At 39.4% G+C, this 19,386-nt stretch overlaps 1 protein-coding gene across 1 annotated transcript in view; it reads left to right on the top strand.

Annotated features, from left to right (window-relative positions):
* Nucleotides 1–19,386, top strand: part of LOC121297780 (cadherin-22-like) — a 190,667-nt gene that overhangs the window by 79,283 nt on the left and 91,998 nt on the right. Inside the window, exon 3 of the mRNA XM_041224277.1 lies at nucleotides 7,554–7,848. Within this exon, the coding sequence (XP_041080211.1) occupies nucleotides 7,554–7,848 (295 nt within the window). The remainder of the gene's footprint in view (nucleotides 1–7,553; nucleotides 7,849–19,386) is intronic.

Raw genomic sequence — 19,386 nt, 5'->3', positions numbered from 1 at the left:
AGGGTTGTTGCACAGCCTGTAGGTAACCTTTTATATCCAATCACTCTTTTTTTATTATTTAAAGGAAAGAGATGGGTAAGGAAAATTAATGACTAAAATGTGTTTAATGAAGACACAGAAAGTGCCGTCTGTTTTATGGCAGGAGAGTGCTAAACTTTTTTCATATTTCATTAGGCAATTAATGGATGGGACAGCCTTGGCATCTCTGCTGAGTCTGTGCAAAAATAAAGGAAGCAGGCTAAATTACAGGCACTGATAAAAAAGGCATGGCAGCCATATTTTATTCTATATAGTCCTAATTAAAGTCTGTGATTGTGTATGGAAATGTGTTTGTCCTCCGTACACTATTAATAGTCTTGGCATGTGCATTGGCACTGCAGAGTGCAATAACTCATGATAATTGTATTAATAAAATCATCTTCAGTTCATGTCATCCTATTTAAACATCAGCTAAACTCTCCACGTACCTCCATAATTAATCACTTAAAAGATGCAGTTTTAGTTTCACTGGCTACAGTGCTACATCTTCTATCCCTGCTAATATCTCCTATTGAAGAACTTCTCCACCCTCAATAAAACATCCTGAAGGAATTGAGCGTGCTCTTTGAGGAATGATCATTCCAGAATGGTTTAGACAGTGTGCTGTCTTGACTTTCTACAGTGGACCTACCCATATACACTGACTGGACAAATGTACACTAATCCTACAGTATACATGTGGCAAGGTGCATCTGAACCTGGGTGTGTTTTGTTTTGGGTTTGTATGGTGTGGGTTATGTAGCACAGATGGTTTAAAATGCATGTTGGCATGTGGGCACAGGGAAGTCACAATTAGTTCACTTGCAGACTGTACAGGGGCCAGATTGAATGTTTAGCAATTGAGTCCCAACACAGCTATTTAAGAAGTCACAAATCTTGCACTAGGGGTTGGTGTGTTCAGAGATGAAATGAGAGTTGGGAGGTAAAGAGAAAGAATAAATAATAACAAACAACTGCTGTGTGTGCTGGTTCTAAACCAGAGCAGTACTTGTTTTATTTAATGTTTGCTCCGTGTCTCTTGTGTTTGTCTGTATTGGCCATCGTGCCTTTTGTTTTGGAAAAGTGTTTTGTTTTGTGTTTAAACCTTTTATTTGTTTATTTATAATTAAAACGTGCATCAGCGCTTCATACCTCAGTGCTGTGTGTGTACCTCCTTCCTGGTCTGACATCACCCGCAACCCAGCTTGCCACAATCCAATAGTATTTTCTCAAATGGACACTGATTGTCTGGGAATTAACCTGTTTACAGTCCACTTTGAATCTGGCGATGTGCTTCATTCTGTTGAGAGTTGCAGTCTCAAGGCAGGTCTGTGTGCGCTGGCTGCTGCAGTGTCTATAGAGAAAGCCAGTTCATTCTGTTGAGAGCTGCAGTCTCAAGGCAGGTCTGTGTGGGATGGCTGCTGCAGTATCTGTAGAGAAAGCCAGTTCATTCTGTTGAGAGCTGCAGTCTCAAGGCAGGTCTGTGTGGGATGGCTGCTGCAGTGTCTGTAGAGAAAGCCAGTTCATTCTGTTGAGAGCTGCAGTCTCAAGGCAGGTCTGTGTGGGATGGCTGCTGCAGTGTCTGTAGAGAAAGCCAGTTCATTCTGTTGAGAGCTGCAGTCTCAAGGCAGGTCTGTGTGGGATGGCTGCTGCAGTGTCTATAGAGAGAAAGCCAGTTCATTCTGTTGAGAGCTGCAGTCTCAAGGCAGGTCTGTGTGGGCTGGCCGTTGCAGTGTCTATAGAGAGAAAGACAGTTTTAGGAATGTAGTATGACTTGGGGCTGGGATTTTAGCACCATGTTTTTCCCACTCTGGCCCTCGTTAAGTAAATATTTTGGAATACAGGAATTAATAATTGTCTTCAAATAAACACAAAGGATTTTAATAAAAAGAAAAAAAAAATCTGTCCCTCTGGTCCAGTGATACCTCACATATTATCAGTTTACTACCAATGCAGGATGACTGTGTGTGACAATTATTCTTCATTTCACCCCAAGACATATTTCTGCAATGGTCACTACCATAATGTTGAGCATGATATATGATACAGTATATAAGCTTTGAGAGAGTTGCTGCAGCTATTCAGCATTGCGACAGGATAGCGCTGTGGGCTCAGTTGCTATCGGCAGAGAAGGAAAACACAGGCAAACTTGGTTTAAGCACTAATGCACATTTTTTATTAACAAAACAATAATTAAAAACATAAATCAAAAGACACAAGGGCCAAAGTTAAAGGATAAACAAAGCACAAAACAACAGATACTGCTATGTTTACAGATACAAATCACCAGCACCACAGTGCAAACACCCAAAAACCCTCCACAAGAGAAAGGATTTCTCTTTCCTTATATGCCATGTGCCTATATAAGGCTCCAGCCACATTCTCACATGTATTTTGGCAGGGAGGAATTTAAGCCCCTCCCTGCCAACCCAATATTTCCCACACACACATTATTTACAGCATCATTGAAGGGAGCCGCTGGCTACAGTGTTTATGCAACCTCCTCATCCCTCAATGCAGGGGCAGTTTCACAAGGGGCAGGATAGTGGGTGTCTGCATAACGAACTCATCCCTCAGTGCAGGGGCTGTTTCACAAGGGACAGTGCAACAGGGATCTTGCTTGTGGGTGTGTGCATTTGCTGCTGAGTGAAAGGCAGGAGATCAAGACAAAGGTTGAAGTTGACATGCCCCCCGCAGATAAACAGGATTTATTTACACAGACACACAGTGAGAACATCTCATGTGACACTACCAGCCATGGTAGCTACCTGAGGACATACGGCCAGCGTACAAAAAAACTAAATAAACACAATACAAAAAACTATAAAATAAAGGTGCCGTAAAAATGATGTGCTCTACTCCCTAATCCATGGAGGTCTCGCTTGCTCACCTCACTATAGTTTATGGGGATCTATCATCCATGAACTAATCTTTATGTATCAACCAACATAAATTCCGACCATCTGTGTTTTCGGCTTCTTTTGGCTACGATCCCGGTTCACCATCACGGCGAACGGAGGACTTCGGCAACATATTTCGGTCTCTATGCTCGGGTAGCGTGGACGATCTTCAGCCCGTTCTCTCTGGCTTTGCAGCAGCCAAGAGGTGAGCAAACAGGACCTGTTTATATCTGATACCATGCTGGAACATGTGCTTTTAGTGTATTATTAGTATTATTATTAGTATTATTGCACCTTTAGGATTTTGATCATTGGTTACTAAGCAACGTGAATGAAGAGTTCTGTCAGGCTCAATGTTTTCACACTATTTGCAGGTGAAAGTGTTTTTTACTCTGATTTTAAAAATCCCATTTGCAGGGTAGAAATCATTATTGGGTAAAATGCTTACCTCTTTACAGTGTTAAGCCAAGTGTAACTCTCACACATGCTTCCACTCCCCAAGTCATGGAAATAGAACAGGCCTGCCTCTTATGGTGCTAATACAGACCTCTCCATCCACAGGAATAATGAGCCCTTCACAATTCGTTCTCCAAGTGCTGGAGCTCCATCAATCTTTCAGCAGTCAACACTACGAAGAGTGGTGGTCTAGGGGCACTATCACAGTATGCTTATTCAACACAATTATATTTATTTATGTAGAGGTACAGCTACGACTAAATGCTTAGCATCACCCTATATAATTAAGACATTTTTCTTCATAAACTGGCAAAAATTGAAAAATGTGACATTTCAAAATCTAACATGAAAGACTGTTTTACTTTTATGGCTTCCAGTAGACTTTTGCAATATCATTTTCTAGATCCTAAAATTCTAGGTGATGCAAAACTTTTGGCTGTAGCTGTAGATTAGAAACTTTCTTATTCTGCGTTCCTGTGTTTCATAAAACTATAAAATAATTTCCCACTGCGGTCAGCCTCATGCTATTGTTAATTACCTTGTTCCACTTACTGGACCATTGTATGTAGCTCAACTGCTGCATTGCCATTTATGATCATTTTATCAGGAAATATCATTATACTATGTTCGTGAATGCAGTGTAACAGGTAGTGCATCAATAAGGCAAATGTTTGCTGACTTTATTTGTTAAGTGATACAAAATATGTATAGTTGCACTTTTTCAATGGGAAATACATGTTATACAGCAATGGATAACACCCAGGATGAGGAATTGCAAGAAAAATTAGAAGTACTGGCAAGTCTGTTGAGTTGCTGGGCATTTCAAAACAGTTCAAAACACCATCACAGGTGACATGAAAAAAAAAAATCAATAAAACTCAAAATCTGAGCAGCAGCACTTAGAACTACTCACCATGAAAAGGTAAGGGTTCAAATGCCATTTGAATCTGCCTGCTCTTTAAAATGACGAGCCAGACCTGCAATCTTCGATTTTATAATAGATTGAGCGCCGTCAATTTCTACAACGTGACTGCGGTTTGGATGTCTGCAGTCGTTGAGCTCAGAGCCTGCTATTAAGGACAGACAGTGTCTGGAGGTTGTGTCAGAGTGAAGGGCTACAGTCCGCTGAACTGAATGGGGAGCTCCAGTGAATCTCTGGGCTGCATCTACAGGTCAGCCTCCAGACCTGTGATCTAGCATGCGTTGGATCAATAGACACAGACCCATCCTTTGATAATAAACAAAACCAAGATCTATAATAATCCAGGGTTAGAAAAATCCCATTGCACTTCATTACAGATTTGGTCTGCTTTCCCATATAAAAGACACGTGTATTGTGTTTGGAATATAAATACAGAGCGGCAGGGGACAGGAGGGTTACACACCACTCAGGCCCTGTGCTCCTTAATATATTTTCATGAGTAATCATTCCCATGAGTGCAGTGTTTTGCTCATTAACAGTAATTCAGTTCTGTGGGGTAAAATGTAGTTTCCCACTAGGACAGATTTCTCATTAGAAGTAGCTTGCCTCACCCCTCTGGGCTGGCTTTGAGTCTCTATTTCCTTGGCATGTATCACATTTTAATATGTACAGTATGGTGTGTAAATGTCGGAACTGCTTTGGGTTACAATCCCCTGTCCAGCATACATCCCTTGTGTGTGCATCCTTTCCATTAGACATTTACATCAGAACATTTGTAGCATGCCTTAGCAGTTTTCCAAAGGTTATTCTATGCATTTACCATAGTTTTCATGGTATGCCATGTTTTTTTTTTTTTTAGTATGCTTTACCAAACCTTCCTGGGCTTTACAATGCTTACCTATGTGTTGCCATGCTTTCACTTTGTTATGTTTTTACAATGGTAAGCTTTTATACCAATTTTAAACTACTCTTACTGTGTAGAATACAAGTAACCATGTACTGACAAAAGTATTTGGGCAGTTAAAAAAAGAGAAAAACAACAAAGAAAAGGAATTTTGTAATTTCTAATTATTCTATTGAAAGATATAAATTAGAGATTCAGCTTTATAATTAAAAAACATAATTATTACATAACATGCATTACATGCAAAATCGAATTTCATATTTGACAAAAGTGTTTGGGCACCCACCCATTCATTAGTATTCTGTGAGGCCACCCTTTGCTTCCTTTACAGCTTGCAGTCTTTTTTGTATTTTGAAACCAGTTCCTGGCATCTTTCCAAAGATATTTTTGCCCGCTCTTCAACACATACAGCTTTGAGTTCTGCACATGACTGTGGTTTACTTTTTGCAACAGCAGCCTTCAAGTCAATCCCCATCTCGATGGGATTCAAGTCTGGGGACTGAGATGGCCAGTCCATAACTAATCTTTTTTTAGAAATTATTTTATAGACTTCGCAGACTGCTTACGGCTTTCATTATCCTGCTGGAATACAAACTTCTGTCCAATAAGCCTTTTAGCTTTTTGATATTTTGCAGCATTCATTCATTAATCCTTCTACAATACAAAGGTCGCCAGTGCCCGAGGAACAAAAACAAGCCCATACCATGACACAACTTCCACCATGTTTAACACTGGGCATGATGAACTTTTCTTTGAATTATTCTCTTCTCTAAAATATTGTTGCTTTCCTGGTGAAAAAAATATATATTTTGGATTTGTCTGACCATAACATTTCACTGACAGAATAATCAGGCTTCTTCAAGTATTCAATGGAAAACTCCAGTCACTTTCTTTTGTGTATTGTTTTTAACAAAGGTTTGCATCTTGATTTTCGCCCATGGATATTCATCTTATCATATTGTTGAATTGTTCGCGCGTGAATTTCTTGACCATCTTCTCTCAATTCTTGTGTCAAATCTTTTGCAGTAGTCTGAGGATTTTGCTGGGCTGCTTGAATGAATTTTCTTCCAGATTTTGCATAAATCTTTCTTCGTCTTTGTGGAGGAGTGTCCCGCCCCTTTATGTTTATTAAGGGTTTTATGTTGTATGTAGTGTGTTAATGTTGGTGTTTATGTATAAAATACATGGGATATAAATATGGGTTACGAGCACAAGTGTTTAAAATGTATATTAGTATCTAGGCACAAGGATTGCACAGCACTTCACGTGCAGGTAAAATAATATGTGAGCATGGGGAATTGCATTTTTATTAATTCACGTGCAGTTGTACCAAGACTCTGATTGAATGGTTGATTAGCAATCGAGTCTCGGTACAGCTGCATAAAAGCTGCATGTTTTCATGCATTCTGGGTTGTGTGTTCATGAGTGGAGAACGGGAGAGAGAAGGAGAGTCTAACAATTGCTATTTCATTCTGGAAGCTCCAGCACGGTACTTGTTTTCTGTCCGTCCACTTTGTTTGTTTGTTTGTCTGTCTGTTTACTTTGGCCAACGCGCCATTTATTTTCAGCCATGCGTTTTGTTTAAATCCTTTGTTTCTTTATTATTTACAATAAAACTCTGGATGCTGTAGTGTCACAGATTCACCTACTATCCCTCATTGTTTGGAGTCTGCATTTCTGGTCTGACGTCACCCCTGCAAAGCCCTCCTGTTCACAATCTTCCACCCCTGGAGCTAGTTGCAGTAGCTCCTGTTCTCCTGTGTTTGTCAGTAATAGCCCACCAAGTCTTTCTGCTATTTTTGTAGTAGTTTCACCTTTTTCGTTTAGTTGTATCACTGCCATATTGAGATCATTCCTGTACAATTTAGTTTTAACCCCATTTTGTTGCTTTTTTTAATCACAAATTTCCATTTTATTTTTCAGCACTTGTTGATTATGTATTTATTCTATAATTATCATCAGGTGTTGATTTTTTTAAGTCATGATAATTGTCAATAGTCAGCAACGAATGGGTTTCATACAACATATATTGATTGCCCAAATACTTTTGTCAAAGTATGAAATTAGTTTTTGCATGTTATTTTTCATTGTATTCATGCTACATTTGCCATGTGTTCAGGCATGTGAATAGAACACAAAAACAGCCCAATACTGATTCACCCACTGTGCCCTGAGAATCAGCTATGGAAAAAAAATATACCCCTCTGAATAGGTTTACAGAAAGTCATCTACAACTGAAGAAGCCACACGTCATACCAATTTGTCAGGACAGTAAGTGCAAAACCAAGAGCAGCAGCTGGTTGCAAAGAGGAGCTGTCAATACGCTTGAACCTCTCCTGTTTTCAATCCACAGATTCACTCGGATTCTGACGAGGGGGATGGCTCAATCAAGTACACAATCTCAGGGGAAGGTGCTGGCACCATTTTCATCATCGATGAGATTACCGGGGACATTCATGCCACTGAGCGATTGGACCGCGAAGAGAAGACCTTCTACACGCTGCGTGCTCAGGCCAGGGACAGGCTCACTGATCGCCCACTTGAACCCGAGTCTGAGTTCATCATCAAGGTCCAGGACATCAATGATAGTGAGCCCAAATTCCTGGAGGGGCCTTACATTGGGAGTGTCCCGGAGCTGTCACCCATCGGTAAGTTGAGTGGATTGGGAAGGAGGGAAGCCGTGTGGTCTTGTCTTGTGGTTAGAGGGAAGGGAAAGGAGAGTGGAAAACAGGGTGGACTTGTCTAGCTATTAAAAATGAGATACTGGGAAGAAAGGTGTGATCCAGCTGAATTGGGAAAGATAGAAGCAGTGTTGTCCTAGTGGCTAGAGCTGAGGTAGTGGAGGTGAAGCAATGTGGCCTTGTCAAGCAGTTAGAGCTGAAGTGAAAGAAGAGAGGGAACAGGGAGGACTAGTCCAAAGTTTAGAGCTATTGGACTGGGAGGGTGGGAAGTGGTGTGGCCTTGTTTAACTTTTAGAACTGAGGTACTGGGAAGAAAGGTGTGCTGGGAAATTAGGAAAGGTGAAAGCAGTGTTATCCTAGTGATTAAAGCTGAAGGACTTTTTAGTAACAACCTTCCCAATTACGTGGGTTCCAAAAGTAGTGGAATTCACAGTAATTACAAATATATGTTTTTTTCATATGTTAAACAAAGAAACGCTTTAGTTTCAAAATCACATGTTTTTGATTTGACAAGATAGATAGATAAATGATCTTATCACCCTAAAATGTAAAGAAAGCACATCACAAAAACAAAGACAATTCAAGTGTTTCCTCCGCAATTATTCATCTTCTCCAGCGGGGCATTCAGGGTTAGCCAGGAGTTTTTACAGGGCCTGTATATGAAAGGCAGCAGTGGGACAGGTGATGTGGAGGAGGCCCTGCCCACCCTCTTCCAGGGCAGGTACAGCACACTCTGCCTCAGACAGAAGAAATCCATGATCACTTTCTGGAGCTGTTGTAACAGATCAGTGTGTGCCAGAGCATTGATGCTATCAGGTTATTTACAATTAAAAAGTTTTAGATCTTTTTGGTTTTTAACGAGAACTACAATGTTATCAGGATAGGCTGACACTTTAATAGGGGTCCCATTGCAATAGGGTGAGCCCTGTTAAAATAGATGGATAAATAATGCTAAATACTCTTGCATAGTATTAAGTTTGGCTCATTTCTATTACATCGTACTAGCACAGTGGTTCTCAAAGTAATTTGGGCACGGGCATAAATTGATCTTACTTGGCTGTTTGTGGGCACTCTGACTTAAACACTGTCTATATATATATATATATATATATATATATATATATATATATATATATATATATATATATATATATATATATATATATATATAGAGTTTTAGTGGGAGTTATTCTTAGCTTACTCTGATAAGGCCAAGTGTCAGGCAGCAGTAATTGTGCGTGGTTCGCTTATTATTTAAATAATTTATATAAGAAACACAATGCATATATTTTTAAATAGCATGTTTACACAGATAACCATGAATAAACTAAAATAAAAGAGGATAGACAGCGTCTCGCTTTGTTTTTTATTTGGCAAATTTGTCATCACTACTCTGTTTTAAAGATCGCTCATCTCAAGTAAAATTATTCAGAAAAAGTGGATTTATAACTAAATCGACCATGTGTTTCCCTTGTCTGGAGAAATTAAAAAATATAGCTAATTTAAGATTGGGCTACCGCAGAGACAATGCAGATATTCAATTGGTTGATCGTATCACAGAGTACTTACAAGCACAGCATAAGCAAGCAACCCTGTCAACAGACTGCTGTGACACTTTTGCTGGAAAACGTGTTTAAAGCTTTATTTATTTTCCCCACGCTATGACTCGCCATAAATGTGTTCAGGACCCATAATTTAAGCACAGCTGCCGTGGACACGAATTTGCCCACGGGCACCACTTTGAGGACCACTATACTAGCATTATTATTATTTAGCAGACATTTTTACCCAAAGTGACTTACAGAGACTAGGGAGTGAACTATGCATCACAACTGCAGCTTCAGAGTTACTTGCAATTAGAACTTGGGTGTTACGTTCTATCTGAAGGACGAAGCACAAGGAGATTAAATGACTTGCTCTGGATCACATACAAGGATTGAACCCGGAACCTCCTGGTAACAAACCCCTTTCTTTACCACTGGACATCCAAGCCTCCTTAATAATATTATCAGTGGTATATTATCACTTTGCTTTTTGTTTCTTTAATTCAGGATAAACACAATTTTCAAGTACAACAGTTGCAGAAAACTTTTTTTTTCCTGGTATGTAAGCAGGTACTGCAGGCAGATAGGTAAGCAGGGAGGCAGACAAACAGAGAGACAGATAGACAGGCAAACACACAGACATGCCAAATAGACAGACAGGTAGGACTGACAAGAAGACGGACGGGTTAGATAAGTAGACACATTCATAGGGAATGCAGTTGAGAAAATAATTTCATAAACCTTTTGAAAGAAAGGCATTTTTATTTGAAAACATATCTGGTACTGCACTAGGAGAAAGAAATGTCTGTTTGCAAGCCATGCTTTCACATATTGTAGCACTTCCTTGATCACTTGGAGAATAATTCAGATTTATAGAATTATTATTTTGCTATCCACAAACACTTTGTGTTTTTCCTCTCTTGAGTGATAACAGATCATGCTGGCGCCAAAGCTAGTGACCATAGATGGGCCGAATGGCCTTTTCTCATTCTTGAATTTCTTATGTTATGTTTTAAGAAAGAAAGAAAGAAAGAAAGAAAGAAAGAAAGAAAGAAAGAAAGAAAGAAAGAAAGAAAGAAAGAAAGAAAGAAAGAAAGAAAATAAATGGCTGACACTGACACTGTTAGAGACGGCTGGGTAGATTGCTCAATTAAAACACGGCGATTAGAGATCCATTAAAATGAATCTTCATTTATTAGCCCTGCTGCTGCCTGCAGTGAGTGTAATAGAGCTCATATTGCTCTCTCAAGATATGTGTCAGACACTGTACAGAAACGAGTTCCGGATTCCTGTTGTGTTTGACTGTGACAGGGCTGTAGCCGTGTGTGTCTGGAGACATGTTCTGCACTTATAGGAACACAATTAGAGAAGATGTCCCCACAAAAAGGATACCTACTGAAAAGCTTGTTACACTTTATATTCTTATGCATTCCAGCGCATTACCTTCTATTCCTGGGGCATTCCATCTGAATTCATTAGGAATTTGTGGCCAATTATCTTCAGGACTACAAAAATCATTACAAAATTGCAACAACATATGTGTTGTTCATATGTTACTCCCATGTATGGGAAATTCATAGGAATACGCACTATTGTTTTAAAGTGTTAGCTGAAATCTTTCAATGCAGAGAAATATTTTGATAACATTTACCATCTTACCATTCAACTAAAGAGCAAGGTTATGTGCGTGTGTCTCAGGCTGATGTCAGCACTATTAACTCATCAGCTGCCAGGAGATCCATCACAGCAGTGCAGTCGCTTCGTACAGCACAGTGGCGTAGTGCAGACATATTGCCATTGTAGATCATTTAGCTAGGTATGGTGTTCCAAGGTGAAGATATGGCGCTTAAACTAATTGGATCTTGCCTTTTTAAAATGTACTCAGACTGCCGAGCAGACGAGAGGAACGTGTGAGTGAGATTTGGCAGTGGTCTGAGGAAACGTCTTGCTCAGCGAAAGCTCGGAAGCTAGCAGTTTATTTGCTTGATCTTGACAGCTTGAGCTTGGCAAGAGTTGTTAGATATAGAGTGACATTAATAATTGATGCATTTTGCTTCCTGTCCCTCTCACTTACACAGGTAGTTTAAGGGTGAGTTTAAATATTTAAAGTTTTCTTCTGAGCTGCTTCCACATGTTTGGGAATGAAGGGGCTTTAATTAAAGGCTTGTGCATTTGTACTTGCAGCTTCTTTCTGTACTTTAGATGAAGCCGAAGCTAATGCTGAGAACACAGATCAGACAATGGTGTTGGCAGTAACAGATCTGCCCCTCCTGCTATAATCCCAGTGTATTATTACCTGCCACCTCTCCCCAGACCGCTACATACTGAAATCTCCACCCATGACTTTATATTCAAAATAGTTAATTAGCTACAGCAAACTCGACAAAAATGCAAATAGCAGGCAGCAAGTCTTTACATTTTCTCAACAAAGAAATCAGTGTAGCATGACAAAGCTTCTACACGCTTCGGTACAGATGGATGGAATCAAGGAGACTGTGATTCGGTAGAGTTCCAGAATTTGGGTAGTTTTTTTAAAGAACCCTTCTAAAAAATATATAGGTTCCAATATAACCATGGTTTTGAAGCAAAAACCTACAAATGCGCTGCAATCAAATCTCATTCAGCACAAGCAGCTGATCTCAAAATATGAGCCAGGATGTCATTTAGAATCTCATTTAAAATGCCATCTCACTGCTGCTCTTTAGGATGAATTAGGATAAGATGGCCCCTCCGCTCCTGCGCTCTAGCCTATCGCCTCATTTCAACCCAGCCAAATGTAAGCAGTGGATGTCTTCAAGAAACTTAAAATTAGAGACTTTGAGTTCAGTCTGCCTGGTCTCTGCAGGGTCTTGTATGCTGCTTGACCAGTAGGGGTCACTGTAGAGATGAAGTACCCCCAGTTGATTTTCCTGCCTGACTTGTGAGAGCGCAAACACCATGCAACACACCCTGTGGGCTCTCAAGCAAAGATTGGCAGTCACTCTGTAATCTGCATGGCAATGCGTTTACCATGTGTGCCACTGAGGACTAAATCCCAATTGTAATTTATTTACATATTTTAAGTGTGAGGTCAAATCAAAACTGACCCCCAGCAGTTATTATGTAACCAGTAGTTATTTCACTACCAACACACTGCAATATGTAAGGTTTTTATTACGTTGGCTAAGAAATGCAAAGAGGTAGCAAATCTACCCAGAAGTGCAGCTGCAACCAGGGGATTAGAAAGCTTCTGACAGAAGTTACATGTTATTTTAAGAAGGGGTATGATTTCATAATGTAATGGAAGCACCTATCCAGCCATATGTCACACATCATGTTGTGGTACAGTTTCACTTGTACAGTACATATATGTAATGGTGGTGATACCAATAGCACTCATTTTGTATTTACACCCGGTGGAGGGTGGTTATGTTACTAATACATATTTTAAGTAATATAACGCCAGTCACTTATCATAGCTATATGAAAGGTACTATAAAATGAACAGGTTAAACTGCAGTTTAGGAAACATCTTACAGTCCAGCAGCTAATCACAGTGGGGAAAAGTTACAAATCAAGTTCATGACAAACCCATTTAGAAAACTCCCAGGCAGAGCTCCTGCACAATCAGCCTGCTTAGACATCTCTGACAGTAATAGAACAAGCCTGTCCTGGGATGCGGCTGGAAGCTGGTCAGCAGACTGTAGAAGGAAACACATGAATCAGCATACAAATGGGCTTTATGATGGAGGGAGGGGAGGTGGACTGTCGTTCAGCTGTTTGCAGTGATGCTTGTCAGGGGAATAGTTCAGCGACAGACCTGCTGAGCTGTGTGGAAGGCAGCTTTACTCACTGACAGCATGTCCACACATACCTTTATTCAATTGATCCTCCTGGGTGTTTGCCTTGGGATTTTGCTTACTTGAGTGTTTTCTGAAACAGATCGTAGAGAAAGCATGAAAATAAAATAAAATATCTAAATCAATTACTTTTGTTTTTAACAATGTTTATTTTACCCTTGCTTTTATCCCCAATTGAGAATAATGTCCTGTGCCTGCCCCCTGGAGGACAAGGTGAGTCCTGTAAGGTCTACTTTGAGCCACTGGGTGGCTGGTCTGTAGGGGCTGCTGTTGACAAACCCTTATTATTATTATTATTATTATTATTATTATTATTATTATTATTATAATAATAATCAACATCATATTATAAACAAATAAACCCATTTGTTAAATAGGTTCGAAATGTTATCCCCATCTTGTTTATCAGCCTCTCTAACTGTCAAAACCACTATATATATATATATATATATATATATATATATATATATATATATATATATATATATATATATATATATATATATATATATATATATTTATAATGTACTTTGTTAATGTCTGGTGCTTGACTGGTAAACATACTGTTTTGTAACACTTTGCCTTTTGTGCACTGTATTTTAAAGATTGTATTGACATTATACAATGTCATTTTTATGTTAATGGTTTAGAACTGCACTTCCTGCCATCTGAAACTGCACGCCTCACAAATATTTCACAATCCAGTGACATGTGATTAGTTAATTACCAGTTTCTGAAGTCGACTGTTGCTTTACTGTTCGATTAGTTGATCAGTCGACTGTCATTTTACTGTTTGACTCAATGACCAGTTGACAATTGGAATAGTGCTGCTTCTACTTTCTAATAATGTAAATAGGTAAAGAAAGACACCAGGAAAATGGAGAGCAGTGATACTGTTACTAATACTAATAACAGGAAGAACATTGATTTTAAAGCCATTTCCTGAACTTGAATTCTGTTTACACATCATTAATCCACAGACACACAGGACTTCTGTTACGTATAGCCAGTGATTTACAACTTGAAATTACAGGGTTGGGTTGCTTCAATTACACATTGCAGTTTTAGCAATGGCAGTCTTTTTGTTTCTAACAGCACGCTGTCCTTATTTACACAGTCAGAAACATGAAGAACAGGAGGAGGGCTGAGATTTAAGTGTGTTTAAATCTGGATTGTTATTTTGAGAATCAGAGTCTCATCACACCCATCATTGATAATAACAGGCCTTAAACTCCACCCTGACAGTTTACATATCAGACAGCAAGGATGTCTTGTAATAATAATTTTAACTCTGTGTTTTTCTCCTTCTTAAAATAAAACAGTGATCTGCTGTTTAGAGTAAGAGTTTGAAAATCAGCCCCAATGTCTATGTGTTCTTTTGAACTACATGTTTTCTTTGATTTTAGTTACACAAATTGAGGCAGATCTCTGTCTGGGCATGGTGTAAGGGAGTTGATGCCAAATAGGGATTCCAACTTTATAATTGTAAATGTGTACTCTAACTGTATTTACCTATATGATTAGTTTTCAATAAGTATGCCACTATCCTTATAAAAAAAGCAAAAAAGCTAGCATTTAATTTTTGCACACAGTTATCATAGTTTAAGTTACAGAGAATGTTTTTCACTTTTATAGTGTTTGCAATCCTTCTCAGTGGTTCTGTCTCTCTAATATTTAATGGAATCTTTTTTACGGGCTAGCTCTGAGATTGTCAGGAGAGCCCTAAGAGCTGGGACTAACTGCCTTCCTCAGTCCATTCAAACCATGTGACCTTTCTGAATTGAAAGTAGGTGGGACTAGTTAAATCACTGGCCGGTCATGTTACTGCAAATGCTGTAGCAGCTAAGCGACTCCTGTCCAATTATAATTATTTAAGCAGTGCAAAGAGTCAACACTCTTTAATAAATCTTAGCTCAGAATCTGTAGTCTAATTGTGTACATTTGATAGACTTGTTACCCAATTTCAGATCTGTCTTTGTGTGGACGTGAGCTGCATTAATTGCTTACTGCATTTATTCTGAATTGGGGTCCCCAGCAACCTAAATGGCACTGTTAAAAAGGAAAAGTGATGATAATTTAGAATCGGACACTAATTTGAAGTACATTCAAACCAATGTGGGTGTTAATTTAACCTTCTGCTTATTATCACTAAATTGAAATATAATTGGAATGAACGGTCCTGATAATATCATTGGTTATTATCACACTCTGCTTAGTATAAGCATACACCAGACTAATCCCAAAGCTAAAGGAACGAGTTCTAAAGACAGGTTGAGGGAATTTTATTTTGCGTATTTATTTTATTTTTTAAATACTAAAGGAGCGGACAAAGTTAACCTCAGAGACTATTTTAAGCACAGCACAGAAACTAGGATCACAGGACCCACTTGAACATTGAGTACAGACAGACTTAGAAAAGAAATAGGATAAACACTTGGTAAAAGCAGATCATCTGCACATTGAGTCATACAGTCGGGAGAGTTCGGGTTGGGTGTCCAAAGTCATTGATCTTTGCTGGGGATTCTGGAGGGAGCTTCCCATTTGTCCTCCAGAGGCAGGTAGCTTGTCAACATCTGCTCTCTAGTTCTGGGGCGTAAAGATGCAATTGGCTTGATCGTGGAATTGGAGGACTCCGTTCTCTAGTTCTGGGATGTAAAGATGCAATTGGCTTGGTCCTGGGATTGGAGGACTCCATTCTCTAGTTCTGGGGTGTAAAGATTCAATTGGCTTGGTCCTGGGATTAGAGGACTCTGTTCTCTAGTTCTGGGGTGTAAAGATGCAATTGGCTTGGTCCTGGGATTGGAGGATTCTGTTCTCTAGCTCCAAGGTGTAAAGATGCAGTTGGCTTGATCGTGGGCTTGGAGGACTCCATTCTCTAGTTCTGGGATGTAAAGATGCAATTGGCTTGGTCCTGGGATTGGAGGACTCCATTTTCTAGTTCTGGGGTGTAAAGATGCAATTGGTTTGATCGTGGGATTGCAGGACTGTTCTCTAGTTCCAGGGTGTAAAGATGCAATTGGCTTGATCGTGGGATTGGAGGACTCCATTCTCTAGTTCTGGGATGTAAAGATGCAATTGGCTTGGTCCTGGGATTGGAGGACTCCATTCTCTAGTTCTGGGGTATAAAGATGCAATTGGCTTGATCGTGGGATTGCAGGACTGTTCTCTAGTTCTGGGGTGTAAAGATGCAATTGGCTTGATCGTGGGATTGCAGGACTCTGTTCTCTAATTCTGGGGTGTAAAGATGCAATCCCAGTGACCGTCATTTCTCAACTCTAGTGCAAAATGTGGTATCTGTTATGACACAATAATGATTTAAGCGTTTAAAGGCTTCTTCCTGGTAACTTGGCGCAGTCTCTGCTGTAGGTCACCCCCACTTCCATTATCTAGCCTCACATCCATGCTCTCAGACATAAGATACCAGAATGCAGAAGTTTACCTGGGGAAATATATTTTAATCTCAACAGCGTTGGATCTAAACACTACAGTTTCTCTTTAACGCATATTCAATTCACCCTGGTATTTTTTCACCAGTGTTCATTTAAGAAGACCATTCCCCTTGCTATAGGTTTTCTAGTTTTCACAGCCATTTTCATTATATGAAAAACTACAGGAAAACTCATTTTGAACCAGCACTGCAGCAACTATTTAAAGAGGTTCTAGCTAATTAAATAATGAAGCACTCCCATGAACATGTGCTTGTAAATATGCTGCCTGCTCCTCTGTTTTACTGCTAATTTCTCAGAAACCATGTGAGATGCTGACTTCGTATTTGCAGTGCTATGAAAACTCATCTTACGGTACAAAATGTCTGCATTGTGTGATCAAGTCTCGATTGTGGTATTTTAAAAGCACATTAACCCTTAGATTTCAGAAGCCTTTTGAGGCACTTTATATTTGGAGGGTTCTGTTACCACAACATGCTAAATGTGTTGGTGGATATGATGTTAAGCTCTGAACCAATGTAAAGTGTTCCCGGCCAGGTGACATTTCAAGCTATGAAGACACTTCAAATTTGGTGCACAGCTGTGTTCAATGATTAAATTCTGGCACAATTATTAAAGAGTTAAAAATGAGTGATTTGGGATAACTTTTACATCTTTTATATTTGAAAAAAAAAATCAGGGTAATGGCAAGCTTATTAATTAAAGAAGTTGCATCTCAGGCTGTCAGATTAATGAGTCAGCACCCATAGCTACATCTCGCCCAGCTCTTTGTTCTTCAGCTGCTTCAAGAATCCATTACTCAAGCCAATCTCACCAGCAACACACAAATTATCACACAGCCAAGAAAGGAAACCTGATTCACTACAGCCTGCTTTTAATGCACTCCCATAAATCACTCCACTCCTATTTAAAATTTGCTTTTGTTATTTCCACTGGAGACCACTAAGCTAAACAAAATGATTGTGACTATTGAACACACAGTTAAATATTGTTCAGAGACTCCGATGTGGTTTTCCATTAGCCAGTATAGTGGAAGAGAGAGCCGGTAGGTACAATAATATCCCAATGTCATGTTAAAGGTTTGGAACAGTGGATTTGCCAGCAATTTAATTTAAAAAAAATCAAATAAAACAGCAAGATAAAGCCTGAAGAGTGAGGACACTAGCCTTCTCAAATGACCTGCAATGGCAATGCAGCAGTTACAATAGGAATGGTCCCATACTAAGAAGCAATGTCAGCACAGTGTTTAGCCAATGAAAGCCATTGGTCATGGAATAGTACCAGAGCTGTAGTATTGTATTTTTTTATCAGTCAATCAGATTCTACTTTCACCTGCTGTATGCCATCTCACATCACAGAAAAAAACAAGTGATGACATCAGAGTACTTGTGGCAGAGCAGAGCTCTGCTCTTTATAGATTGGCAGGGATGGGGTTAAATTCCCCTAACCACCTGGGTTTATTGTGTTCAGGTGGCTGGGGTTGATTGGGGTAATTAAAGATCAATCAGCACCCAGCCACCTGAAAAAGGAGGCCTCAGCTTCCCATTAGGGATAGGAGGGAACTGAGGAAGCAAATAGATGGCTGTGCTTGCTGTTTTTTTGGTTTGCTGTTTTGTGTTTTTTGAATTTCTGATCCAGTGAAGGCATCGCCCAGCCTGGAAATTTTGTAAGTTTTGCTTGGTGTTTTTTTGTATATATACATTTGTTTTGGCCCTTGTGCCCTTTTTATATTTTTTTAAACTGCAGTCTGTCTCTGGGCCTCTATCCACTCGCCAGCCTGTCACAGTACCATATTGAGTTTTTACTAGCTTATTATTGGTATGGTTGGGGTTGCTGGCTTTCAAAAAGATTATATCTGAGGCAGGTGTTCTCTTCATCAACGTCTTCCCACAATGAACTAAATAAAGGTTGGTCATGAATAAAAAACAAATATGGATTTTTTTACTTGAAACACAAGGCAGTAGATAATAGAGTTATATGACTGCAAACATTTGTATTTATTAAGTTTCTTTCTGTATTTCTAAGTATAATACAGCTGATAAATACCGAGGTAGCATTGCACAACAGTTTTTTATTTTATTTACAGGGTGGTTGTATTAAGATCCAGCACTGTGTAGATCCTAACACTCAACCAACTGTCTCTTACTGATTTGGCACCATGGTTCTGTAATTGATTTCCAGTAGTGTACCAGCCTCTGTGTCATTAGTACAGAACCATTGCTTGCCTTTATAGTGCCATTACTGAAATGCCATTGAAGAGAGCTCAGTAAGGCTGCGCTATGAGACTCCACTAACTCGGGTCAGGAGAGATTGCATTTATTCTCAGTGTGATTTAGCTACAGTAGGTGATGGGTGCCTTCAGCTACATCCAAAGGCCTCTTGCATTGCAGGGTGCCAAATTAAAATATTAGCTTTCCATACATCCTTTAGCCTGCAGCTTTTTAACAGCTGGCAAACATGTATTACATTTGGAAGCAGGGGTGATTTACCTGGATAACCATGTGAGAGTGTGGCATGAATTACTGTATTGTCTGCACGGTGAGCACTAGGAAATGCATTCATTCAGTTACCCTGAGTTCAGATATCAATTGTAGGCCATAGTCAAAATGCAGTTACCTCAATGACACCCCCCCCCCCCCCCCCTCAAAAAAAAAGGTACAGATAGGGCTTACATTA

The sequence above is a fragment of the Polyodon spathula genome, chromosome 23 (assembly GCF_017654505.1).
Source record: "Polyodon spathula isolate WHYD16114869_AA chromosome 23, ASM1765450v1, whole genome shotgun sequence".
In the NCBI taxonomy this organism is placed as follows: Eukaryota; Metazoa; Chordata; class Actinopteri; order Acipenseriformes; family Polyodontidae; genus Polyodon; species Polyodon spathula.
This window is presented reverse-complemented; position numbering and strand designations above follow the sequence as displayed.